Source organism: Python bivittatus, unplaced genomic scaffold, assembly GCF_059951505.1.
Source record: "Python bivittatus isolate LINGU-HERP-01145 unplaced genomic scaffold, Pbiv_v1 ctg000700_np1212, whole genome shotgun sequence".
In the NCBI taxonomy this organism is placed as follows: domain Eukaryota; kingdom Metazoa; phylum Chordata; class Lepidosauria; order Squamata; family Pythonidae; genus Python; species Python bivittatus.
In genome coordinates, this window is record NW_028277098.1 from 74,198,973 (window position 1) to 74,226,778 (window position 27,806).

The following is a 27,806-nucleotide window of genomic DNA, read 5'->3' on the forward strand; positions in this document are numbered from 1 at the left end:
CCTGCTTCTTCTCTTTTCCTTGGTCTCTTCCATCATGTCTAAGGGATACAAACTGAACAGTAAATTGTGCATTTGTTAAGCCTACTTTGCAGCATGATTTTAATTTGAAAAACAAAACAAACCTCCAGGCAATGGGGTAGAAGGGGAAAAAATGCTCCCGATAAGACAACGAATGTGATTTCTAGAACCCAAGAGCCAACAGGCCAAGAATCCGCAAGGACAAACTAAAGGCCCACGAGCCTTGCGGAGAAGTAGGATTCGGCAATAGAGAGGGCACATCAACCCAGCATGGATCTTGGATGCACCTCTCTTGTTTGCTTGTTTACTTCCTTGTGTTACAGTTCCTGCTGCTGAGCTCTGGGGGTTTCAGCTGCAAGAAGGCACGGACACAGGATAAAGCTTGAAATGTACCCTTGACAGAAACCAAAGGCCACAGAAAAGATAAAAAAGAAGACAACATGCAGAAGGAGGACAGATTCTGCCAAAGTGACATCCCAGAAATGAGCAGAAAGGGGTAACAAATCCAGATGCTGTGACTTGGCAGCAAGGCAGAGAGCTACGTCCTTGGGGCAGCTGTCTTTCTGATGTTGTTGTTGGGTTGCTGGGCATCTGGGTTGCTTGAATTATTTGATAGAAGGAGAAGCTACAATTTTGCACCCAACTACAAATCTGTTGTCTGCATTTGGAAGTGGGTATTTTGACTTACAGCTACCATGTTTACTCTTCATCGTAAGGACACTGCCTGACAAAAAAATGAATGGCTGCAACCAGCAGTCCTGTGCATTAGTTCTTAACATCAGCTGCAATATCCCAAGAAACCACACTCTATATTATTATCTTAACAGAAATTGTTTTTAACTAATTTGGCAATTAAGATCTTGACAGTTTCTCCAGCAAAAAGAAATATTAGCGGTCTGACCTGAGACAAGGCTTGGTTGGAAACAAAAAAAATATATACAAATACTGACCAATAAACATGCTAATTGTGTTTTCGCCTTATTTTCTTTTTCAGACATCCCTTTGAAAAAAGCTATATACAAAGCTGATATACAAAGCTATATACAAAGCTATATATTGCCCCCTGGTGCCCAGAATTATTCTGAGTCCTGGTTTTCTGGGTTTTTGACTCAACACTCTGGAGGCGGTGGAGAATTGTAAAGACATTGTAATGTACACGTGACCTCATGGAAAACACCTTGTTTATATTAATATCCACCCTTGCAGTGAGCAAGCACAGCCGTACCATTTAGCAAAACAACACACTTACTTCAGGCAGTGTTTTCTTCCACATCTAATTTTTATCTTCTTAAAAATAAAAAGGCTATCCTGGGGAATGGATGTGTATCATTTTACTTTTTAAATGTCTTTTTGTGTATTTGAATATTTTTAGACTTTGGAGAAACAAAGTGATTAAAGAAAGGGGAGACAATAAAAACCTTCCCTTACGCTGAGAACTTTTTTCCTTCTTTCAGGCTTGCCTGAATCTAGCCATTTTGTTGATTCAGCAAAATATGTTTAAACAATTCATACCTGATTTGTCAGAACATATACAGCAGATATGCAGAGATGTCACAATTGTTGCTATGGAGAGACAATACAGGTAAGGGAGAATGTCATTGCAGGAGAAGCAAAGTGATCTTATTCCAGCTTTCTTTAAACTGGTGGGCTCTGGAGGCATTGGGACAGGCCATACTAAGCAGAACTTCTGGGAACAGACATCTAGCATATCTGGAAGCGGCTGAGAAAGAGGAGTTGGGGCTATTTTCAGTCGAGACTTAAAGCAGTTCATGGTTTATTCAGGTTTATATTATGGATGCATAATTACTCCCTTTTGTATTCTTTTTAAAATTTCAGTCATATCTAAATAGCACAGAATAAGTCCAAAGTGATATAAGCTTCATTCTGGAGAGGTTCCAGGGCTCATATTCATCTAATTGCTAATTAACCATTTTTGCTGCTCCATCAGAGGGCAGCAGAACACACTTTTCTGCAACTGAATCAGCCTGACTTTTCTCATAGTAACATTATCTTCGTGCACACCTCTTTTGTGAGTCACTCTGCTTCCATGGAAGCCATTCTATGACAGTACCCACTTTTTGAAATACTTCAAACCCCAAAAGATTCAGGATTCTTTCTAGAGAGTCCCACTGAGTTGAGATCACAAGATGCTTTCTCAAATGCTTTTCTGCAGAAGTGAAAGAATGGAAATTAACTAGAAGAGAGAATGAGAACACAAGACTTACACTCAACTAACCTTGGTGGTGTCCTTTTATCTTCACTGTCCCAGTAGTAAGTTGATACCATCTGAGAGAGGCTCAGCTTGGCCTCTCAGTCACTCATAACTGTGGAGTATTGCCAATGTCAGTTGAATTCCTTCCTGTTCCTTGGATATGTTTTTTTTCTTTCTATTTGTCATGCACACTACTTTCCCTATGGTATTTGGATTCAAAATAATGTATTTCTTCATAAAGTGCTTCAGTGTAGAAGTTTTCATAAGCATCACATAGGCAGGTTCAGGCCTAAGGCAGATGTTCTGCTGCTGTTAAATACTCAAGTCATCTTTAAGCAAGTAAAGCGTTTGCTACTATCCAACAGACATATTAAGTGACTGTTGTGTAGTGCAGGTTTTGCTGAAGAAAAAAGGACAGTGAAGCCACAAGCAGCAGCTTTCACATAATACCACAGAGAGACTAAAGACTCTGAAGACTGCGCAGTACACAAAACCAAGGTATTTCCATTTGAAATTTTAAAAAGACATAATTATTTCGTTTATAGTTTCTCTAATAAGCAAAGTTGATGAGATAGCTTACCAAAAATGTAAAACTTTATAAAGCAATTGAGATGATAGAATCTGTCATAGGTCAGCGGAAAGGCATCCTTACTTTTAAAAACATAGAAGGTATTCCTCCCATAGGCCCTTGGTCCTTTAGTTAATTATAAGCAAATCTATAGGGGAATCTTCCCTGTTTTGAGATCAGCAACAAGTTTTAAAAAGACAGTTGTAAGTGATATGATTGACAAGAACTACAGACTTCAGTTTTAACTCTCTAATCAGTCTTAAGCGGATGTTCAGCCCTTTGAGCTAGGCAAGGTCAGGAAATAGGAATTGTTAGGTGTCTGGAATACACTTTCACGGACTTAAAGTATTGTAATAGAATCTTGAAAATCTGTCAAAGCCTCTCTCTACTTCAACTTATACCAAACACAATCAAGGCAGAGTTGTTCTGAGTTTCTTTCTCATGTTTTCTACTTGCCTAAGACCCAAATACCTTTTCTGTAATGGCTCAGTATTCTCCTCCCCCTTTTCTGAGTCAAACAGACATTCCACCATAGTGAATGACTTGGAGCCAATAAAACTCTTGGACTTGTGTCAAGAACACCTCCCCACATCTCCCATGCTGAGGCGTGGAAGCTGAGGCATGCATTCTTGACATGCATGCAAAAAACATCCCTCTGGTTTCGGTGCTGCAGCACTGAAGTCATTGAGGGAGGGGACAGCTGCACCACAAGGATGTGTGCTGCAGAGTGGCTTTGCAGTAGCTCTGTAGCTTGCACCCACTCAGTAAAACTGAGTAAACTTTTTTTTTCCTTTTCCACAGGAAAAGGGAAGCTGTGGCAGTAGTTTTTCAGCTGGCTGCATATCATCCAAAGAGCCACTTCTCAGCTTCCCATCCCATGTGGTCAACATTGCTATCTCTGTAGAGTTTATTACAGAAGTCTAACACAGTGTTGTCCAAATTTGGCCACTTTAAGATGAGTGGACCAACTCCCAGAATTCCCCAGCCAGCATGGCTGGCTGGGGAATTCTGGGAGTTGAAGTCCACTCATCTTAAAGTGGCCAAGTTTGGACAACACTGGTCTAACAGCTTTTTTTGCGGGGGCGGGGGAATAGGGTGAGAAAATAAAGTTAATAGTAATTGCAGATAGCTCCTCCTGTTGAAGTTGGTGCACCAACCAGAGTTGGGCAAAGGCCCTCTTGGCCATGACCTCCATTTACACATCCAACAGTAGCTATGAGTCCAGGAGGATCTCAAATCACAGACCTGCTCCCTAAAGGGCAGTGCCACTCTTCTGAGAGCAACATTGAAGCTAATAGAGAACCATGATGAACACGCAGCAATCTTGTTTTGGTTCAATTTCAGTTTGTCTTGTCTAATCCAGCCCCTAACAGCCAGTAGAGAGTGGGACAAGACTGACAGCATCTCTAGTTGGGTCTGTGATGGCAATATAAAGCTCACTATCAGCATGTTGATGGTATCACACCTCTGACTATTGGACATGCTCTCCTAGATGCTTCATATACATACGAAACAGTAAAGGGGAGAGGACTGACCACTGTGGCACCTCAAAAGGGAATGGCTGCTGGGGTAACCTCTTTTCCCCTATTAGAACTGCCCAGTATGGCAGGAATGGAACAATTACAGAACAGTGCCTCTGAGTCTTCAACCTCCATGGGCAATCTAGAAGGATACCAGAGTCAATTGTATCAAAAGCTGCCAAGCTAACTGATAGGACCAAGAGGGGTACACGACCCCCATTTAGGTCCCAGTACAAGTCATCCACTGCAGCACCTAATACTGTCTCCATCCCATTCCCCGGTGTGAACCCCTGCTGCCTGGAGACAATTTTGTTAAGAGCCTATGTTGACTCCTGTTGTCAGAAGCTAACCAAACAATCAGTGGGACTGCTTGTTAGAACTTTGGGAAACTCTCCAAGTTTATTTGGATGGGCTGTTCGTAGGACCTCCTGCCTCCATTGTTTCTGCCTGCCCACCAGCATTAGCAGGGAGAGCATTCTCTGGACCTACTCCATCAAACAATGCCATCTTGATGGACTCCAGAGTTATGTCTTTTATGTGACTACACCTATCCTGTGGAACAGCATCCACCCAGATATCCAGATGGCCCCAATCCTGTTAGCCTTCATAAGTCTCCTGGCTGTTCCTCTAGGCATTTGGGGCAGGTAATTAGGTGAACTCCACTAGTGATGTAGCTTTTGTTTTTTGGGGGGGTACTGTTTAACTAGGGCATCATGGGTTTATATTGTTATAATGGTTTTGTTACACACGCTGCTCCCAGGTTCGGTTTATGGTCACTCACTCAGACGCTCACAGCCTGTTGAGGCACGTGGATCTTGTCAGCCCCCCTTGCCTTCTACCTGGGTTTTCCAGATAGGTGCAGCTAGAGCAGACAAAACACACAGCCCTGGTCAACAGCAAGGAAATAATTAGGGACACACACAAATCACTTCCAACCGAACACTGAGGCACAAGAGGTTCTTTGTAATACACGGAGACCCAGTGAATTTAAAGTAACAGCAAAACTTTACTGGTTGCAAGGTACATTTGCTCTTTCTCACACACACACACACACACACACACACACACTTACCCATGTCCTTCCCAACTAGGCTGTCAGGCACTAGCTAGAGGGAGGGAAGCCGCCAAGTCTGGATCCAAAGATGACTCAGAGGACTCAGAGTGGGCAGGCTTTGGGACCCCTTTTATCCTCAAAAGTCCTTGCTTGGTTGATTTACAAGTTGATGGGATTGGGGTGAGGGTTTCCATGTGCTCAGGCCCAACTTCTTTTGTCTGGTTCAGGTCCTTTGTTTCCTTAACGACTTGCTTCCTTCTTATCTACCTCCCCGAAGGGATCTCATAGACAAGTTTCCTGGCTTTTGTCCTCTCTGCTTATGTGCCTGCTTCATCTTTAGGTTATGGCAGTTTTAGCCTAGTCTCACAGTTTTAATATTTGTATGTCTCACTGCTGTGAGATAGGCAGCTCTATAAATCATACAAATAAATAAATTCATACATACCGACCCTTTGGAAAATCTCAATTTACCAGGTACCTGGGTAGAAACTCCTAATGGGCTTGCCTTATAAAGGCCTGGATGGCAGCTATTCTTAACTGGATCAGGCTACAGCTGGATATAATACCTCCATGTTAAGATCACCACACAACTCAGCTTGTCCCTACAGCCCAACTTAACACACAGATATTCACACACACCCCACCACCTCAGCAGCAGTGTCCCTGGTAACAAATAAATTCTTCCTTAAGATCAGCACCACTTACATCTCTGACCTTAAGTCTATGATTGCTCCAGGATCCAAAACCTGGAAAAGCAGATCTCCAAGAAGGCAGTATCACTGCTCTCATCAACCAGAACTTGGTAATACATGATACACATCACCAGGACCCAGTATTGGGGGCACCAGGCTGGAAACAGAGATCAACACCATGCTGCTCCCTTCCCCTGGAATGTCCTCTCCATCCTATGCTTCAGTACAGACCAAATGGAAGGTCTTGCTATTGACATAATCAGTCATAATCTCAATAGCAAAACTTCCCATTTGGCTTGTATCCAACCCAGTGGTTTCAGACTTAAAGAATAAATCTGCTAAATAAGATCCTGAACTCAGACAGATTTATGGGCTGATTTAAGCTTCACAGGAGAAAGTTCATTACATTACTTGATTAGCACCTTCAAATGACTCATATGTATTAATGGACTATGACAGATTTAATCAATTTCTAATCACCTGACATTGTGAGACATAACGCTTGCAAATTAAGTCTGTTCACATGTTCAGTTTTCAGATATCAAATGCAGAGCAATTGGACTTGGGAAAATCAAGTGGTCTACCATGTGTGTGCATATGTAAGGTTTAATTATGCCTGTACGACCCTAGTGAAAGTTATCTGGACAAATATTTTATAACTCCTTCTACACTATCCCAGTCTTTTTTTGAGCTACCATTAACAAATTTCTTACAAATCATAGAGGTCAGGACAACTATCACAATAGGTATATGGAAGAAGTTGGTGGGCAAGAAGGAATTTCCTGAATATTTCTATTTAGTTTCATAATTTTGTCCTTTAATTCCTCCCCCTTTAAAAACCCTGGTGGGTTGGGAGTCCAGAACAATTATTTATGTGGAGTCCTTGGGGTTCTCTGAGCTTGGTTCTTTTCTTGCAGATGTTTCATTACCCGGCTAGGTAACATCTTCAGTGCTAAAATGGGCTGGGGTTTGCTCTCTATTTATATACTGTGGCACGCCTTGCCAGTGCTGGTGGGGGTGGAGGTTTTGTCTTGCTCCTGTGGTAGTTCCTTGATTAGCATATCTTTACTGCTTGGTTGTGTGCCTAGTGGTAACCTTTGCTTTTCTGGGTGATGATTGCTGGTGAGGCGATCTTCTGATCTTTTGTCTCTTTTGAATAGTATGTAGATGTTGTTTATCTCTATGTGTCTGTTAATGGCTGCCTTGTCTGAATACCAAGCTTCCAAGAATTCTCTTGCATTTTCGGATTTAGCTTGGTCTAAGATGCTGACAGTTGACAGCAGCTTGGTATTCAGGTATTCAAACAAGGCAGCCATCAACAGGCACATAGAGATAAACAACATCTACACAATATTCAAAAGAGACAATAAAAAGGAAAACAAAAGACCAGAACATCTCTTCACCAGCAATCATCAACCAGATAAGCAGAGGTTACCACCAGGCACACAATCAAGCAGTGAACAATACCTAATCAAGGAAGTATCAGAGGAACAAAACAAAACCCCCACCCCCACCAACACTGGCAGGGCATGCCACAGTATATAAATAGAGAGCAAACCCCATCCCATTCTAGCACTGAAGATGTTACCTAGCTGGGTAATGAAACGTTTGCAAGAAAAGAACCAAATTCAGAGAACCCCAAGGACTCCATAGTTCAACCCTGAGCTACACATATTCGTCTCTATTGGTACAATTATTTATATGGCTCTCAAGAGCCCCCCAACCTAATTTTCCCCATTCTATCCCCTAATATTTCCATCTGGAACCTTGGACAAGAAGAAATGATTGTGCATATATGGACAAGAATGTTTTCAGTTGTTGCGTTCCTTCCTTATCACAATTTCTTCAAGTTGCTTTTTTTAAAATATAGCTTGATTTACTTTTCTGAGGAATGGGTTGTTTCCACAGCAGAATAATATGCGGTTTCAAGGAATGTTTTTCTACATTGTTATCAATATCTTTCACAGCTTGGTACTTATGAGCTATGCATATTTATTGGCCTTGATTTGGCAATGTAGTATGGTGATTAAGATCTTGAACTTGGACCAGGAAGACCTAAAGTCTATTTCTACCCAACCATGTATTCATTGAGTGACTGTGAGCCAGTCCCTCTCTCATAGCCCAAATTATCTCCAAGGATTGTTTGGGGATAAAATCTGGGGGAGACCCCCATTAAAGCCCCTTTGTGCTTTCAGGGAAAGGTAGAATATAAATGCAGTGAAGATATATTCTGTGTGACAGTTTGCTGATGGAGCAGAAAAATGTTGGCTTTACATTTTTTCTATATAGTTCAGCATCATAAAGAACAGGAAACCATTGTTCTTTACCCAACCCTCTGTTAAAATTGTGCAACATTTAGATCTGTTCAGCAGGAGGTTGATGCCAGAATGTCCATTCTGGTATAAAATTTCAGTCCTTATCCTAGGTGGCATGATTTACAATTCCTTCCCACAAATGATCCATGCAGCTGCTGAGTCACGCAATCAGGGAAGACTGATCATAGGACTATGTGGAAGAATGCTTGTAAGCCAACAGTGAATTCCTTGCTGCAGCCACAAGAGTATGATATACATTGGATATATGCAACAACTAGCTATAACATGGTTTGCTTGGTTTTGGTTTAACATGTTGTATGGAACCTGACATTGTAGTATATAAGCCATAGTTTACAGAATGTTATGTGAACCCTATCTTTGTGGTGTGCAAACTGTGTTTATAACAGCATCTATAGCTTATTCTATACCTCATGATTAAACAAATTATGGCTTAGCATAATGTATGAACTGATTCTTTCAAAGTTGTACACTGTTAATTAGATTACTTGCATTTAGATCCTAGTGAAACCAATGTGAAAAATGAGTAATGACTCAAATCCAATTTATTTCAGTGGGACCCAAGTGCAGATAACATATGGCACTTCCAAACTATCAGACTTTCAGTCTCCTATTAATATGTAGATACAGCTGATTACAGGTATTTTGATTTTTTTGTGGATCTTGTAACTGTATGAGCAGAAGCATCTTTGCATGTATGTGAGTCTGTACCACTTGCAGAGAACTGACAGCCAGGTTATCTCTTGTCCTTGGGGCCCACTGGCTAAGCACAGAGAACTACCAGCAAAATCAGTGCTTACCTGCTGGTCAATAATAAGGTTTGCCATGTTCCTTCAATTCCATACCTAAACACTCTCCTTTTTTTCCTTATAAAAAATGTAAGTTGCTGGCATTTTAGTACCTCCATTTTCTTCTGAGTACTTGCTGGCACATTGATTATTCTGCATTAAGCCTTCTTGTGCACCCATGCCATCTCTCTACCACTATGGAATCCCAAAAACTGGGAAGCGGGTAAGCCAGCCATTCCCTCTAATGAGGGAACTGGCTGCTTCTTGAAAGACATGGCCACAATTGGGGGCTGGTTCTGCAGCTATAGTTGCAGTTTGAAACCAAATTTTGTCCATGGATAAAATGTCACAAGAATAATTCAGGCAGTGTCACAATAGTAAGGACCCTTGACACGTGATCAGTGGAGATCCTATATTGTTCCAATATCAGGATTATATCCCCTATCTTGAACATCCCCTAATCAATTTTATTTCCTAAAACATGAATAGCTATAAGGACTAGGGGGAAAAAGTAAGCATTTATAAACTTTATTATGCCAAATGGTTTACAAAATCATTGTAAATATTTTATTAACTTCCAGTTGACCTAATAAAGGGATTATTTTCATAGACTTTGTCTGTGTCCTGTTCATTTTGTAAGTATGAAATTTGTATCTGTTGATCATCTGCTCAAATTTCTTTCTGATATAAATAAGAAAGCTCTTCTATTGGATGGAATAAAGGGGTTTGTTTGGTTTAACTTAACATGCAGACAACTGCTATCATCTGAAAATCATGGTTTATGGTTTAGCTTTTGGGGCAAATCCAGCCTATAATAATTTAACAAACCTATGTTTAACTAGGTCATGCTTTACTGTGCCGAATGAGTATAGCAGTCTCTTCAAAATTAAGACCCAATTTAGATAATTATATAATTTTATTTATTTATTTAGCCAATATAGCCGCTCATCTCACAAACGTGTCTCTGGGTGGCATACAACAAAACAAACAGTTAAAACAAATATAAACCACTATTAAAAACAATGAAACATAAATAGAACTAAGACTGCGGGAGAATGGACCAACATCCTAAACACAATATAAGTATCTTGCAGGCTGTTTCCATGGGATCCCCAAGATTGCTGGAAAAACCATGTTTTAAGGGTTTTTTGGAAGGCTAATAGGGATGGGGCTAATCTCACCTTGGGGGAAATGATATTCCATAGGGCGGAAGCCATGGCAGAAAAGACTTGTCTCCATTGCAGTCTCAACTTATCACTCTTTATGATGCCACAAGACTTTCGATATTTTTAAAGCTCCTGTCAAAAGCAGTTTGCACTGAAACAACAGACACTGAATCAAATTAAATGCAAGGTTCCAGCTTAAAAAGGAGTCATAGATACCTATCCCATAACCAGAAATTGCATCATGGAGGGTCAAACATAATTTTATCCAAAATAGAAAAATAGAAGGAGTGGAATATTTAATTGCTGAAGAATGTCACATTTTTGTAGGGACAAATTCTTTCCAATTGTCCTAGTATACATATTGGAAAAAGCACAGGAAAACAGAGCAGGCTGTTGCTAACAGTGGCACACTGACCCTTAACCTCTCTTTACATAAAGATGCACCCGTATTAGTTAGTCCTAGGACAACATGGCGTTTTAAAATCCATTTTGCAGAGCAAGACCCATGAGTCAGTGAAAATCCAACCAGAAATTAGAGGGATTGGGCTAACTGAGGACCCAGAGTACTAAACCGGATCGAAGTAAACTCAACTTTGACTTTTTCTTTATTTGAGAACAAGGACTTCGTGGGCATAATTTCAGGGCCCCACTCAGCAAATAAACTAAGGGGCACGCCAAACGCATGAGTTGAGTGAAGCAAGTGTGAAGTAACACATATTACCGCTTAAAGAGAACGGAAACACCCCACTAAGTCCAGAGTCTGAAATTACTTAAGTGCACCACCCCTATTCGGGAAAAAGCAGCGGCCGCCGCGGCGTGCTAGGAGGCAGCCGTAATCGCGAAAAGGCGGGCGACTGCCCGGGCCAGTGCAGGTCGGGCGCTCGCTCTTCCTCGTATCTCGGGCCAGTTCGTGCAACTGCCTCCGGCCTGGGCGGAGCTTGGCCGGGCTTCCTCCCGCCCTTGCTCCTCCCAGAAGCCGGAGCCTGGTAAAGACAGCTTCGCCGGGGTGTTTCCTAGTTCAGTGCTCGCGACTCGTTCGCTGGTCGTCAGCTGCAATTTGGCGTTCCGCTCCTTCTCTTGCTTGGAGCCCGGAGGATGGTGCTGCCCAGGGAAGAGCGCGCCGCCAGGCTTTACCGGGCGCCGCCGGAGTTGGCGCGGGAGGCGCATGTGCCTTCCTTGGAAAAATACCGGGAGCTTTACCGCCGCTCGGTGGAGGAGCCGCAGGGTGAGTGCCAGGCCGTAGTGGGCGAGGTTGGCGCGCCTTTCCCTGTCAGGTTCGGGGCAAACTTCCAGGCCGCTCGCAGTTGCTTGGCTTCCTGACCGTGGCAGGCAGGGTGGGAGCCGGGCTGTGGCAGGGTCGGGCGGCGGGAGGGAGGGAGAAGGACGCTTGGAAGCGAGAAGCCTCTGCCTCAAGGGCGCAGGACCCGTCCAGCTTCTCCTCTTCTCCTTTACTACCATGTGCTTGCACGGCTGTCCTCCTCCTGCTCCCATGGGGTCAGATTGGTGGCCGCCGGTCCTTCTGATCTGATGCACCAGGGTCCTGAAGGCGATCCAGCAGCTGCCCTGGAACCCATCAGTCAGTCGCAGGTGGACAGTCCGGGCTGCGGGGCGGATTTCCGTCCTGCAGTGTGCGAGCAGCAAGTGTCTCCTAGCATCTCTGCCAGAATTAGTTTGCTGGGGTGTTTCAGGCAGTGGCGTGCAGGGGACAGTGCTTGTCCATTCTGGCTCCAAGTTAAGTTTCTGAATTTACAATTAGCATCATGTTAATTATTTGTCCAAACAGAAGAAAAATAATCTGTTGTTGTTCTATGAGGTAAATGCTACGTCACCTACCTGGATTATAAAAACCAACACCCTATTGTTTAACGTGTTATGTTAAAATAAACAAAGAGCATTTTAACAGTTCAAAGATGAAGACATGTATAAATTTGGGCGATGCAGTGTACTGTAATCCACAAATAAGTTTTCTCCTGAAAATTAATTACAGCAGATTATGAAATAGGACAATCTCATCAGACCTCCCCCAGATTTATAACAATATGTAATTCTGCGTTATTTGCTTCCTTATGTATTTGCTTATCTAAATGAGCATGAATGTATATCTGCTAAATTCACAGAACTGGTGCTAGCATTACCCCCAGTGGTTAAATGATGTTACATGTTGAAGTTACGTCCACGTGAAAGTTGACAACATGCTTCCAGCTGAGCAGCAGTTTTTCTGAAGTGGGGGAAGATCTTCAGTGAAGCTATAGTATATCTTGAGTTCATGCTGTGCTGGTTCTTGGATACTGCAATAACTGTTGCCAGAATAAGGTCTTATTCACATTAGCCCTGTAGTGTTTGGCTCAAAACAGTGCCTAGATTATATTTTGTCAATTCTTGGCTGTCAAAGATTTACCTGAAGTTAGTGGCATTCACCTGGTTGTAGCAAGATTTTTTTTTTTTGGGTGCCTTCAAATCATTGTTCACTCCTGGTGACCACCTGGACTAGTCCCTGCAGTTTTCTTGACAAGGTTTTTCGAAAGTGGTTTGCCATTGCCTCCTTCCTAGGGCTGAGAGAGAGTGACTGGCCCAAAGTCACCCAGCTGGCTTCTTGCCTAAGGTGGGACTAGAATCATTGTCACCTGGTTTCTAGCCTGAAGCCTTAACCACTACACTAAACTGGCTCTTGTAGCAAGATACTGACTACAATTAGGTGCAAACCTTTCAGCAGTAGGTAAGTAGAGAAACCAAGCAACCAGATTTTAATATCTAGATCAGTGTTTCTCAAGCTTGGCAACTTTGTAAGATGTGTGGACTTCAACTCCTAGAATTCCCCACCCAGCACTATTAAGAGAAAAAAAACCCTAGATATTTTGTTACAATATTTCCACTATGTTGTCTATGGAGGGTGTGTTTGCAAGCTCCTAAAGAAAAACACAGATAATCCTTGTTTAGTGACTGCCTCATTTAGCAACCATTTGCAGTTACGACGGTGATGAAAAAATAACTTTGCAACCAGTCCTCGCGTTTATGATCTTCACAGGTCTGTAAAGCAAAAGAAAGCTAAAGTAAGATTGTAAGCACAGTTGCAGTTTCACTTAATGACCATTTTGCTTAATAACTGAGTTGCCATTCCCAGTTGTGGTCTACCTGTAGCATAAAGAATACTTAGTTCAAAGCCTTGCTGCAACTGTCTGGCAGTGTGGAAATAAAATACTGCTGTCAATTATAACTGGAACACACTATTGTTGTTTGAAGTCATAGATGCAAATATTTCTTTTCAGTGCTGGAAAAGCCAATTTCCTGAGATGTAGTCATGTTAATCTGGTGAAGGAAAAGGAACAGATAATGTAGACTTACTTCAGCTTATATTTGTTTGGACAAATACAAATGAAGTTTACTGAGATTTGTAACAGCTATACATTTGTGCAGTTATGCTTCTAAGTATGATAGGATGGCATTTAAAGAAGATAACATTCTTTTTTATTATTCCATCATAAAATATGTACTTGTAATATGCTGTTCTATACCCCATTGGTACATATAGAAGAGAGTATAATAAGCATTTTTGCTTCTAAGTCCAGGAGAAATTTCAAAATATAAGATTATTGAATTCAACATACATTATGCAGAAGGGAAATGGTAGTGTCCTGAGAGTGAAAATACTCTTCCACATCACACAGGTGAAATACTCATCCACATCACTCAGTGTGCTGCACCAGAAGAAACAGGCAAAACTACTAACATACATATCTCACCAAAGGAGAAAAAATAAGCAACACATAAACATACCAGGTAGAAAACATTCCATATTTCTCCCCCTCTTGCTCTACATTAGTCCCCTGAACTTTTTTCCCCCCTCTGGCTCTGCTTTTTAATTTCCAAAATTGTCTTTGGGATCCATTTAAGGCCCAGTGGTGTGTTTGGAAGTCAAGATGGCATTAGAGACTATCCTTCATTTTTCATCATGTCAGCCTTTCAGTTGATTTGATTATAGTAATATATTTTTATAGTCAGGAAGGGGCAGGGAGTTTGATGAGCATAAAGGAAATAATTATGTTAGGGCTCCAAAATATATTGATGTTGAAACTGAAATTGACAGAGCTGAAAACAAATCAAGCATATATGGAATAATTAGCTGAACTTCATGTTGCCAAAATGTTTATTGATGTTAGACAGGCAGCTTGTGCAGTGCTTTGGATTTGAAGGCAAAAAGTTGCACTGGACCATCTGAAGATCCAGAAATAGAACCAGATATAGATTGCAACTCCTTGAATCAAACATGTCTTTTCCCAGGGTTATGCGGCAGCTGTGGGGAAGCTGTGGGAAAAGGCACGCCTACTTTAAGGAGTTGCTGACAGGTGCTATGTTTGCTCCCCGCACTTTGACTCCAAAACACTAGACAGACCGGTACAAATTCTGGAACAGAGTGAATAAAGTCTAGGGTTTTTTTTCTTCCATACTTGTAAAATTGTAATCTTGTTCATACATTTTCCTTCTTCAGCAACAATACATGTGTATGTTTTATATTATTTTCCCACTTGCTTTTCCATTTTCCCTGGGAACATTGGGGATTTAATTGAATCTTGTATCCATTTACTTCTTTGACCAATATTTTTTTTTACTCAAGAACATTTTTTTCTCAAATTCAGTACATGGCACATTATGATTATCCCCTTTTGCCAAATCTTTTACCACATTTCTTATTTTAGGAGGTGGGGAATTTGCAGTGTTTCTTGTACTTAGCGACTGATTTAAAATTTTATTCTATTTATAATAGAATAAAATATATTCTACTTTATTCTAAATTTTATAATGATGTGAGGGACATTAAGTGCTGCATTGCTAATGTAGTAAAGAACAGGTATGTCTATGGCTCAATGTGATATATATTTTGTATAGCTCAGGAAGTGTTCTAAAGGCTGCTGTGTCTCCTTTGTTTATGAGTTAAGTGTGAGTTAAGGGTTATAGTAGAACTTGCTTAATGTGGTAAATATTCCTGAATGCATTCAAAATGACCCAGCATTGAATAGAAGGGCAGTCTATTTGTTCATACTTTAAGTAACATAGGTGTATTTAGAAAAAAATTACCACTTTAGTACTAAAATATTCATGACCCTTGTATGATGTCATAGAAGGTAGAAGTTAGTGTTCTAGGATAGTCAAAAGGTATTAAACTGCTTTTAGTAGAAATAGTTGTGTTCTCAAACTGATGCTGAGAGTATTTAGGCAAATTTTTAGTAATTTGAAAATAAATTCATAAATTGGCTTTTATTGGAGATAATTTCTGATCACAAATAGGTTAAAGGCTAATAGGTTTTATTGTGGATGACTTACGTTTTTGTCTAAAACTTGCTTCACCCACATTTATTCACTTTTATTGTTCCATATGGTTTGCTAGAGCAGTTAATCTGGCAATTCCTCTGGAATTTTAGAAATACTCATGTGTAAAAGGATTGCAGGATTAAAATTGAAAGTTTACTCAGAATCATGGGTATAAGGTAGCATATGTTCGATCCGATCCACCAAATAGACTTTTATGTATAAAGATGAGTAACATTTAATATTGTAATGCGTAAAAAGGAAGTATTTAAGCACATTTTTGTAATATTTAAAATTGGAAGAAGGTAGATAATTGGCCATGATTATGTAATTGGTGCATTTATCAACATATACAGTACTTGAATGTCGGTTCCACTCAGTATGTGGGACTTGGGTTTGTATATTTTCAGTCATAATGGTAGTATGTAGTTAAGTAGGAAAATTGTACTTGAATGCAAAATATTAACTTTCTGTCTTGTCCTGCTTGTGAATTTACCCAGAAGCATCAGATTAGTTGCTATGGAAAACAGGATGCTAGCTAGAAGGACTTTTGGTCTGTCTTAGCCAAGTTCTGTGATCTTGCCTCTGAATAAATAGCATGTAGATGCAATTCTGTCGTCAGAAAAAATCATTTTTGTGGATATTTTCTGCTAGTAGTGAATATTAATATATTCCTCAGAATACAGCCAATATATAGCAATAGTGAGACCTGCTTGCTGCTTCTTAGTAAGTGTTCATAAGATTGCAAATTAGGTCTTTTTTTTCTAATAGACTGACTCATGTTGCTTGATATTGATGTCTTATAGTATTTACTGATATCTTGTGCTTGAAACATTCTTTTACTTTTTTGCAGAATTTTGGGGTGATATAGCCAAAGAATTTTACTGGAGGACCCAACATACTGGACCATTTCTGCAGTACAATTTTGATGTTACCAAAGGGAAAATCTTTATTGAATGGATGAAAGGAGCTACAACCAACATTTGCTACAATCTCTTGGACAGAAATGTTTATGAGAATAAGCTTGGAGACAAAATAGCATTTTATTGGTAATGTTTTGCTTCCTACTCTGATCTAGAGGGTTCCCATATAAATTTAAAATTAAACTATTGTTGCGGGATAAAATGTTGGAGATGAATGGTAAAGGATGGATAAGTATCGTGTCATTAGAAACCCTCTTGTAAAGTGCATGTGTAAATAGGGGAAATTGTCTTCAGATACTGTAGATTTCTCAGTTTTCATGCTGTCTAAAATGCTAATTGCAAAAACCCCACTCCTTATTTAGCAGCTACCTTGGTTAGTGACCATTTACAAATACAGTGGTAATAAAAAATTCATTTTCTGACCAATGCATTCATTTACAACCAAATTTCATGCGCCTGACAACAGCACACACTGGAGTGAGAGTAACACTGGTATAGCTGTACAATGTGACTTTATCTGAATGAGATGGCAGCAGTGATCTTTGCAGCATCTCTCTCTCTCTCTCACAGTCATGTGTTCAGTTAGCGACCATTTTGCTTAATGACCAGGTTGTTGGAATGGAACACAGTCGCTAAACAAGGAAAGGGTGTACTCTCTAAAATATTTTTTAAGTCTTCCATTATTATCTTATTCATAGGCTTCAGTTTCTTAAAGCAATGCTTTATGATGCTTTCAAAATGCCAGCTTTCTTCCACTTGTAGATTGGTCCTCAGACAGTCAAACGATAGAGCTTGGTAGCAACTATAAAGTAAACTATAGTTTGGCAGTATGCAGTAGCCATATAGGAAGTATGGTTTGCATACAGATACCTGCTGAAAGAAGAACAAAGTTTATTATGGTCTATTCATTAGCATATATTCCTTTTTCACAGTGACCCACACATGCAGTTTTTAATCTTTGGCATATTTATTTATCTATTTAAACATATGGCTACCCACTTGGTTCTGCAGCTCTGAGTGGCTAACAATAAATTAAAACCATAATACTAGAAACCCAGTATTTTTTTAAAAAATAACCACGGTATAATTGCTTCATCTTTTCTTGTGCTCAAGGATACTAATATCATTTATTTCCTCTTTCTGACAGTTCTAGTTCCCTTTTGCTTTACTGAGCAAAAGAGGAGTCAGGAAATGTGGCATGAATCCTGTCAATGTTTAATAGGAAGTAAGTCCAGCTGATTTCACTGGGGCTGTACTCCTGAGTGTTTCTGTTTACAGCTGTAATAGCATTGGTGTTTATCAGACTGACTTATTCTTAAATTTTATTTAGCCAATTACTTTAATTAAAAGTAATTCCTAAATGGAGTACAACAATGCAAATCAATAAAACCATATAAAGCTACAGAAATTAAAGTCACAAAACAACAGTAAATGAACCGTGGTGATGCTATTGTTACAATAAATGCCATACCGATACAAAGTAAATTAAAGGTTTTATGAATAAGTAGGTCTTCAGTTGATAACAAAAGTTAACTGTGGCAACCATAACTGAATGAAAAAGGAATTCCACATTTGCTTCACCACTGAATTGCTCCACCACCTATATCTGGAATGCCTTTCTAGTGAATATCTGGCAAATATGATATAATCGAGAATGCATCCCTACTTGATCCTTTGCTGGAGAAGACTGCCCATCAGATATCCAAATCCTAAACCATATAAAGCTTTGTATGTCAGCACAAGTACTTGACCTTGACTTTTTAGCATGCTGGCAGCCATCACAATTTTTTCAGATGATGTAATCTATTCTTAATAGGTAGTCCCTTTTAGTACCCTAGCTACAGCATTTTGCACTAGTTGTAATTACTACTCCATCAAAAGCAAATCCATATTATGCATATTGAAATCTTTTTAAAGCATCCTTCAGAGTCCAAGTGTCTTACAATTTCTGCTAAGTCAGAGTTATCAGGCTATCTGAGGAAACAGTATGGGAAGTATAAATAAGTTGCAATTGTTTTTTTTTTAAAATATTTTATTAAAGCAATGATGGAATTTCAGAATCTGAATTTCATAGCTGTTCCAGTGTTCATTAAAGATGGTCGGGCAGCCAGGCATTTCTTTGTGAGGCAATATTGCGTTCTCTGGTGCTAGATGTGGCAGCAAACTATGGAAAGTAATATCAGTGTAATGCCTTCTGCCTTAAATATATCTCCTATTCTATCCAGTTTATATTAGGTACATTCAAGGAAACAGATTCTTCTGGCAAAACTACAAATTAAGATCCAACCAAAAGGCTGTGTTAAACCAGGTTTACTTAATATAAGCTGAGAGTGTTTTTGATATGCCTGTGCACCATTCTGAGGCCATAGAACTTCTTTTGGCTTTTCTAGAACATTCTGCACCATCCTGGGTTGCCTCAATAACCGTGCATGAACTTAATGGCATAATCTTTTAAAGTGGTGTTGAGAACTACTGACAACATTTTGCCCTAGTTTCACTTAGTGTGGGTCAATGCGGATATAACTTTGATAATTCAGTGTCATAGGGTAGTTTAAAAATGAAACAGAGAAAAGGAGACAGATTCTATTTAAATCTTATTGGAAGAAAGAAGGCATTATGATTTACTCTGGAGTCAGTGAGAAGATTGCTTACTCTTCTGGGTCCTCTTCTTCTGGAGTTCAGTTTCTTGTTAACCATTTTGTTAGTAACTGTGTTACTATGGCTTAAAATAACAAATCTAGCTGTTTCCGTTTAATGCCTATCAAATATTACTGCGTTCAGAAGGTAGGAACAACTCTAGAGGAATTCCAGTCCCCTTGTCCTTTGTGCAGAAGCTATGTAGAGGTGTGCAAAATGTCTGTATTAAAATGTTCTGGCTCTGAAACATCCCATCTGTTTCAAGGTCAGAACCCTTCTGGTTCAGACTGGCCATTTCTATTTGCAAGTGTTTTGTGTATCTCTTTAGCTAGTTTAGAAAGATAAAAATGGTTAACTGCTGAGAGGGTGTTGTTCCTTATTGTTTAGAGGTAACCCAGTTTACTTTTTAAAAGTGATATCCAGCTAGATCATTTCTACTAGCAATTGGTTTCTACTTTTATTTGCCTCTTACGGAAATGTAAAATTCTTGTTAACGGCCTCAAGTTATTTATGGAACTGAAGTGAATATTACAGTTTTGCGAATGCAGAACATTCCCTTTTTCTTTATTCAAGTAAAGAATGCTCTACTTTAGTATGCTCTTGCTAAGTAAGTATTAATTAGCTGGAAGTTCCCTAAACCTGAAATAAAAGATGAAAAAGAGGGCATACTGCAAATTAATGAAGGGTGCAAGATAGTCTGAGAAAGCAAAATGTTTTGGTTTGATAATAGAAAGATACATTTTTCAACTTTAGCCTATTTCTTCTAGAAATGGAATTCAGAAAAAACATAGCTGACCATTTATGAAACTTTTTTCTGTTGTTGATAAGTGCCTTTTGTAACTACAAAACCAGAATACAAAAGAGTGCTGCTAAATACTATCCAGGGGTGCTACAAGCTTCGAATATTGTTTGCAAAGAGATAAACTGAATGCTTCTTGGAAGTCAACCCACAGAACATAAAGGAGAGAGGCCTCCCTTTAAGCTTGCTCTTTTGCAACTTATACACAGATATACATTGTCTTTATATTTAGAGGGTCAATTTCATCATGTACACAACTTGTCTAAGTTAGTGGCAATCACCCCAGCAATGGCAATACATTTCATAAATGTATGTATTCATTTATTTGTTACATGAATTGTGTACCGCTGACTTCCAAGTGACTTGGTGGTTTACAGTCATAAAAATGTAAATTAAAACCAAAACACCATAAAACCATAACAATAATCAGATAATTAAATAATACCACATTAAATTAGGTTTGTGTGGCCAAGTATTTTTGCTTGTGTGAAATCTGCCAGTAAATTTATTTAAATGATTGTTGGTCTTATTATGAGATTGCTCCTTTCCGTAGGCTCTCCCCACTTGCTCTGTGCCATGCATAAATCTTACAGTTTATAGCAAAAGTCCCTGGACTTTAGCTAGTCATAAGCAAGATGTGTCCCCAACTGGTGTTGCTAGACTGCAGCTGCTTTGATCTCTCATCATTGGCTCTTTTGCTAAGGTCGCTGGGAATTCGTCTTTGATGACATCTGGAGGATTGTGCATTATCTTCCTCTAAACTGAAGCATTAGGGACTTCTTGATTAGGAGAAAAGATGGCATAATGTAATGAGGTTTGTAGAATTTGTACATGGCATGAGGATAGCCATGAGAAAGAATGATTGATGCAGGTTTGAAATCAGCAGCGCTTGGAGAACAAAAGCTTGTCCATGTCTGATCTAAGGTATCCATTATCCTGAATATTCCTTAGGATTAGGTTTGCATATGGATTGTATCATTCTTGCAGATGGATTGTATCATAAGAAGGTTGCAGAGAACATTGATAATCAGTTTATAGTTCAAATGCAAATAAAAGATTAGACAGATGTTCAAAGGTTTATATAAAATTTCTGCCCAGGATCTTCAAAGTATCCTTCATTTTTTGAGACAACTTTCAGGGAGTTTAATGAGGATGTGAATGTTTCCCTCCTTTTTATTGATCTTACCTTTCTATCATTTTGCTGCTTGTTAAGCCATCTTTTTTTTCTTGTTTGCTGTTTTAATAGTTTACTTTTGGGATTCATTTTTGTCTTAAGTCTTTGCTTAACATTACAAGAAGCATCAGTTAGTAAAAGCCACAAGCAATAAATGTCATTAAGTATTTTCAGCTATTGGTAAATAAGCAGACATGGAATGGATTTACTGTGAATTTGCTATTTAGAAGCATTCAGATTATTTATTTATTTGTCATATTTATATGGCCACCCATCTCAGAAACAAGTGACTGGGTGGCATACAACAAAGCTAAAAGAAAAAATAGAAAGTATTCGGTGAAAAGCAGGTGTTCATTACACTGGAGCCATCTCAGTATTTCACCAGACCCCTGGGGTTCCCAGGTTTGATGGCACAACCAGGTCTTGAGCAACTTCTGGAAAGTTAGAAGGGATTAAGTCAGCCTCGCTTCAGGAGGAAGAATATTCCATAAAGCAGGGGCCACAGCAGAAAAGGCCTGTTGCCTAGGGTCCACCAAGTGAAGCTCCCTAGCCAATGGGACCTGCAACATGCCCTCTCTGGTGGGACAGGCAGTTGTAACTGGGGAGAGGCGGTCCCTCTGCTAGGCTTGCAAATAAGTGGATTGGAAACCTTGATGTTGTTATATTTATTGCTTATGAAGGTATAGAAAGTATGTATATAGCAAAGGATTAGCATTTGCTGCCACGATCTTGTAGACAGACAGAAGGTTTTGTACTCTGAAGAATATATAAGACGTTGCTTTTTAATTTAGCTTGAGGGTATTTGTCTCTGAAAAGGGATGCTATTGGAATAGAAATTAATTTTTTGTCTGGCTAAATAACATATTCTGTATTCCACAAAACTGAAAGTTATCCTAATCACAACTCCTCTGTTTTGAAAGTCATTTGGTATTCCAGCTCAACAAAGTGACTTTATCTATTTTTTCTGATCCAGTTTTAGGGCTTGATGTTTGCTCTGCAAACATGAGAAGATACTGCATACCTTTAAAGTAGAGATTTCTTATGCTAAAGTTAGAAAATAATATGAGGGATATGTGCTGTGGTATCGATCAACCTCTCACTTTCTGGACCTTATAAATTCAAAGCTATACTCCCTAAATTGCTTTTCTGCAGTTGGGAGAAACGATACAGTGTCCGTGCAGCAGTCTTCCTGCTATGAGAAAAGCAGACTGAGAAAGGCCACTTTGATAATGTGAGAAGGAAGCAATCATACTTTCTTCTCATGTTCTTCCTCTGTGAAAGTAGGAGCCTCCCTTGGAGGCCTGGACTCTGTTCCCATGTATCTTTTAATATGTCATTGGAGATAGCATTGGTTGCAGTTTAAAGAGGGTTGAGGAAAGGGGGAAAAAAAGAAAGTTTCTTTAAGCATTCCTAACGTAGAGTCAGTCTTTTTATAATTCTCCTTCATCCTGTAATCTTTCTGCTCAGTGTTGCATATTTGAAACCCTATTCTCTAAAAAGAATATGCAGGGTGGTAGTGTGTAGGATTCCTATATGTAGGCGCTTTTTCTTAAGTTCGTTGGCATCCCTGCATATGCTATATGTACACACAGGACTATTGCATTTTGATCTACATGTTTGTTTATAAATAAAAATAAATGTTTCATTTTTGTAAGATATAAAACAGACAATAATAAAAATATGATGTTGATCCAAGCTGTTAAACCAGAGGTTGGCAAAATGGTACTTTCCAGCTGTTTTGAATTGCATCTCCAATAATCCTTTACCATTGGCCAGATTGGCTGGGATTGATCAGAGTTAAAATCCAGGCAGGCATCAGATTGCCACTTTCTGTCTTAAAAATATACACATACACGCACACGTGCACATGCCTCAAATGGTCTATATTTTAATCTTCTTTGTGGATTTGTGTAACATTTTGATTTTAGCCTGAAAAGGAAATACTGTATTGCTTCCTATAGTTCCAATGCCATGAATTTTTCATGTGCAACAGATTTTTCAAACAATACTCCCTGTGATGCATATGCCCCACAAGTAGTCCAGGGCCTCTGGCTCAGTTTAATTGCTGATTTGTAGTTATTCAACTCTCACATTTAAGCATGCATGTTGAGAGCGCTAACAGAATCTGGATATTCACAGTAATAAAATAAGAGAATGAGGATTGGAAGGGACCTTGCAGGCCATCTAGTCGAACCCCCTGCCCAGTTCAGGAATCTACTACTACAGCATCCACAACAGATAGCAGTCCAACCTTTCTTTAAATACCTCCAGGGAAGGAGAGTTTACTATTTTCTAAGGTAACCTGCTCCATTGATGGACAACTCTTTATCTTGTACCTGATACCTTGGGTTGATACTGTGTTAACAGATGTGTTAATTATGAAGGGCTGTACTTATAAAGGTCTGGCACCTACAGTAGTATTTGTTAATTTGTTGTTAACGATTATAATTACTGTTGCCCACATGGCAATGCAGAATGTGAGTTGCTGATAACTGGTTTGTTTTTAGTTGACAAGGATTTTAAAAATCCATTCTTTAATATTCTTAGAGACAGAAATAAGTAGACCTGAATGATAATGGAGAATGAGACCAATGGAATGGTCTTAGACTCACAGATATATCTCACTGATGTTCATGGATTGAAAGCAGATGTTGAACCAAACCATCCAGCACTGGGAAGCCGAAGTAAATTAGACTCGTTCAGGTTGCTTTTCTGCTTTACTCTGTGATGGCTTCACATATTGCACAGTGATTTTGTGGTTTGAATTTAGTGTAGGGGGTAAATTCAGCCTTTGTTATTTGTAGACCATAGTTTATGGCCTGGCATAATCTGCAAACCTCACCAATTGTGGCTTTTTAGTTCTTGATGGTTACGCTAGCCATGATTTATAGGTAAAGCAGGTTCTTATGATTTTTAAAGAGATGAAATAGTGTTGATATTAGCTGACTGCCAAAGATCACAAAGAATGGTGATTTGTGGTATTTTCAAATGTTAAGCGCAAGGCTGAGGCCTCAGTCACCTGGTCTGCAGAGCAAATAATGGTTATGCTGCTTTCCTTGCCATGGGAGTATTGCAGAAGTTCACTGGCAAACCTTGAATTGACCCTTCCCTTCTTTTTCTAGTCCCTCTGTCAAATCTCTCAAAAAGTTTCACTAACTTTCTTCAACTCCTTTTCATATAAGAATTTTTAATGAATTATTTTTTCCATATTGAGGATTAAGTGTGCGTGTGCAGGCAAATGATATAAATGGGAATGCTGGACTGAATTACATGATTTCTGTCTTAAAATAACATTTCTAGTATATGTGCTTATTGAGAATTTGCTCTCCCTTTCTCTTTCTACTTGGCTGTGGTTATAGTTTTGCAAGACTTCATTTCATAAATTACATTTCACCAGTGGTGGTGTCTTGCCAGGATGGTAATTGAGTAAGAAAACCAGGCAGGCAAATGCCATAATCTCTGAAAGTTGATTGCTCATACTCTAATTACATAGGAAGTCTTGTTTAATCACTAGAAATAGTACTGGTGTTTGTATAGAGACTTGCTATTAAATTTTTTTCTTAAAGATACATAACTTAATAATTTAACATAACAGTGACTGAAATTTTGGTAATTTTGGTTATTCTGTTAGTTAATTCTATTAAGACTGTAGAGATTCTGTAGGGATGGAGCACTATTTTCTGCTGTGTGCTTTGCAGTGGGTTGTTTTGGATTCAAAGTCAGAAAGGTGCTTTGTAGAGCACAAGGATGCACACATAGCATCCGATTGCTGAAACTCCTTAAAGTAAAAGCTGCTTTAAACTCATTAAACTTTTTAAAGGATGTCAGAAAAGCATGTTTTTCCAAGCATGTTTTTCTCTGCAAAAAAGATGACACAGCTTTACTCCATGCTCTTTGATTGGACTGTGTATATTTAGAACTGAAAATAGTGCTTAAGAATGGTACATACTTTTCAAGTGTTGTTTGGGATTGTCTCTTCAAACCATGCTTAAAGAATCTGAATGTTACCCAAGAACTATTAAAAGCAGGACCATATAGTAGGATCTTTTGGACTATTTCTAAAGTTTATACAAATCCCACCTTATTTTTAAAATTTAGAAGACGAAAGAAAGCAGACTCACAATGCTACGCTAAACAATTAATTTTCAGAGGAGATAGTTTGATATAAACTTTCAAGAGCTATTTGTTACTGTTGCTTTTGCATTAAGTCAGTATATTCAGCAGTTCAGGACTGGGCATAGGAAAGCTTTCTTAAATGTACAAATAACAAAGTTTTCATCATAGTCTCTAGGATCTAGTTGTTCTAGATTGGGTGAGGAAGTGGTGGTTCTTCAGATTGTTGTGCTGCAGTTCCCAGTTGCCCCAGGAATTGTGGTGAGAATTGCAACTCAGCAACATTATGTCAGCCCCGCAGTGTAGAACAGACCAAGAAATCAACTCCACTGGAAGACTTAATCTATCTTTATTAAGATTGGCTATAGTAACAGAATCTTGCAAGTCTGACTGTGATTTATCTCCTCCCCCTCTTATAATCCTGGGAATTAGGGAGGTGGCTTTCTGAGAGGTTTTTACGTACCTTCTGCATGACTTTGAGTTTAGGCCATGTTTTTTGTATGCAATATACTTTGATAACAGAGTCTGCCTATCTTTGTCAAGATCACCTTTACTAATAGAAGAGAATATGTGTAGCTCAGGATTGAACATAGCATCTTCATGCTAGCACTGAAGATGTTACCTAGCTGGGTAATGAAACGTTTGCAAGAAAACAAACCAAGCTCAGAGAACCCCAAGGTCTCCACAGTCATCTTTACTCTCTACACATCTGGAGGATCAGAAGTTCTTTGTGGTAGAGGAACTCTTAGGAAGAATTTCCTTTTCCATGTATTGACTATCAGTTCCACTGGCGTGGTGCCATATTTGCCTGTAGTTAATAAGAAATATCATCAGGAAAATCCCTTTCTTATTTTCAGAGAACTTAATCCACAGTGTATATTGTTTGCTTAAGCTATTTTGAAATAAACTGGGGAATTGCATAAGAATGCATTTAACCCTTGGACAACTCACATTATTCATTTCTAAGTAAATCTGTGTAGGAAAAATTCCCAGTGTGATAGCTGCTGGGTGTGTATTATTACTGTTAAAAAATGCAGAACCACTGAATTTGCAGATAAAATAGGGGGGTTCTTCCTATCTATGCAGTAAAAATCAGTTGTATATCTGTTAGATAAAGAAGTTAATTTTTCATTATAGTGGATAAGATGTTGTAAGCCTTGCTGTGGAGGGGAGAGACCTATGGTTTTGAGATGGTGATGGACTGCAATTCCCTACATTCTTTGCTATTAGCCATAGTTGCTGAACTACAACCCTGACAGTAGCTGTATGGCCACAGTCTCCCCACCTCAGATTTAGACAGCATGCTATTTTTGTGAATTGTTGATCTTTTCATCATGAAAACTGCATTCAGAATTCCATATGGTGAACAATATTTCAAAATCAACATGTAGGTTACTTGGGGAAATGGAAGAATATGATTGTATGGCCTGGATGAGAAGGGAATTAGAAGATGTCTATGGTTGTATCCTAGTTTAATTTCAGAAAATACCATATACAAACTGTCATTAATGTTTAAAACAGCATTCTGGTGAGTTGTAAATTTATACCTGTGCCGTACTGCAGTTAGTGAGATTTTATAATGCACAAATGGGGCCTGTGAGTATTTCCAACTCTCCTTATGACCTTGTGTGTATTTTTGGAGAGAAACTGGAAGAAATCTAGAAAAAGATGTTTGTTCTATGTCAGTGATTAAATCAGAGTTATGTTGCAGACAATACTTGAATTGCACATTAATGAAAAGGGGAGAGGTATAATTTGCTTAAAAGCTTTAGGCAGCCTTTTGTGGCTGTAAGCTGTTACACCGATCCAGAACTGCTTTTAATTAAACTAACTGTGCAGGACATAATGTGATGACATAAATCTTGACGTAGAAAATGGATATTCATTCACATAGAGAAACAGCGGCTGCTTGAAATTCCATTTTGATAATGTTCTACAATATGGTAAAGTATTGCTGAGAAATGGCAACATCACTAGGCCATTAGAAACACCTAAAAACGGTTTATGAAGTGTGAAAATATCTACAACTACATTCTGAACTACTTATATCCTTAGTGGTTGTGTTCTGGAGTGCCTCATGGTAATTACTTTGCAACACTGAGAATTTTTTGTCAGCACTAAATCTTTTTCAGTGTTCTTTAACTTTTGTGGAGATACCCACTGATGATCAGGATCTCCCATCTCTGCCAAAGTTGTTTCGAAGTTATTTTTCAACAAGGGAGAACTTCATACTCTATACTCAGTGATTTCTTGCTAAGAAGGTACAAAGTGTATCTTGCTAATTGATATTAAGTAAATGAGATTTTTTTATTATGGGTTAGTCCAGAACTTCTGCATCTAATAAAGAAGACTGTAATTTCCAGAACCATCCAAGTCCTGCTGTGCTACCTCATCGTGGATGTTCCTTGAGAGGGATGAGCAAAGAATGTCAGGCTACCCAAAGTATATATTCCCAGCAGAGTCACCCAAGGCATTAAGGTCATCCCAGCTGCTCAGCTAAAGCAA

General features: G+C 39.0%; 1 protein-coding gene across 2 annotated transcripts in view; it reads left to right on the forward strand.

Annotated features, from left to right (window-relative positions):
- The first annotated feature begins 11,216 nt into the window (after nucleotides 1-11,216).
- ACSS2 (acyl-CoA synthetase short chain family member 2) overlaps nucleotides 11,217-27,806 on the forward strand; it is a 69,367-nt gene continuing 52,777 nt past the window's right edge. Inside the window, exons 1-2 of one of the 2 annotated variants that reach the window (XM_088153563.1) lie at nucleotides 11,217-11,576; nucleotides 16,509-16,704. In XM_088153563.1, the coding sequence (XP_088009689.1) occupies nucleotides 11,447-11,576; nucleotides 16,509-16,704 (326 nt within the window). In that variant the 5' untranslated portion in view covers nucleotides 11,217-11,446. The remainder of the gene's footprint in view (nucleotides 11,577-16,508; nucleotides 16,705-27,806) is intronic. The other variant, XM_088153562.1, reaches the window with a different exon arrangement.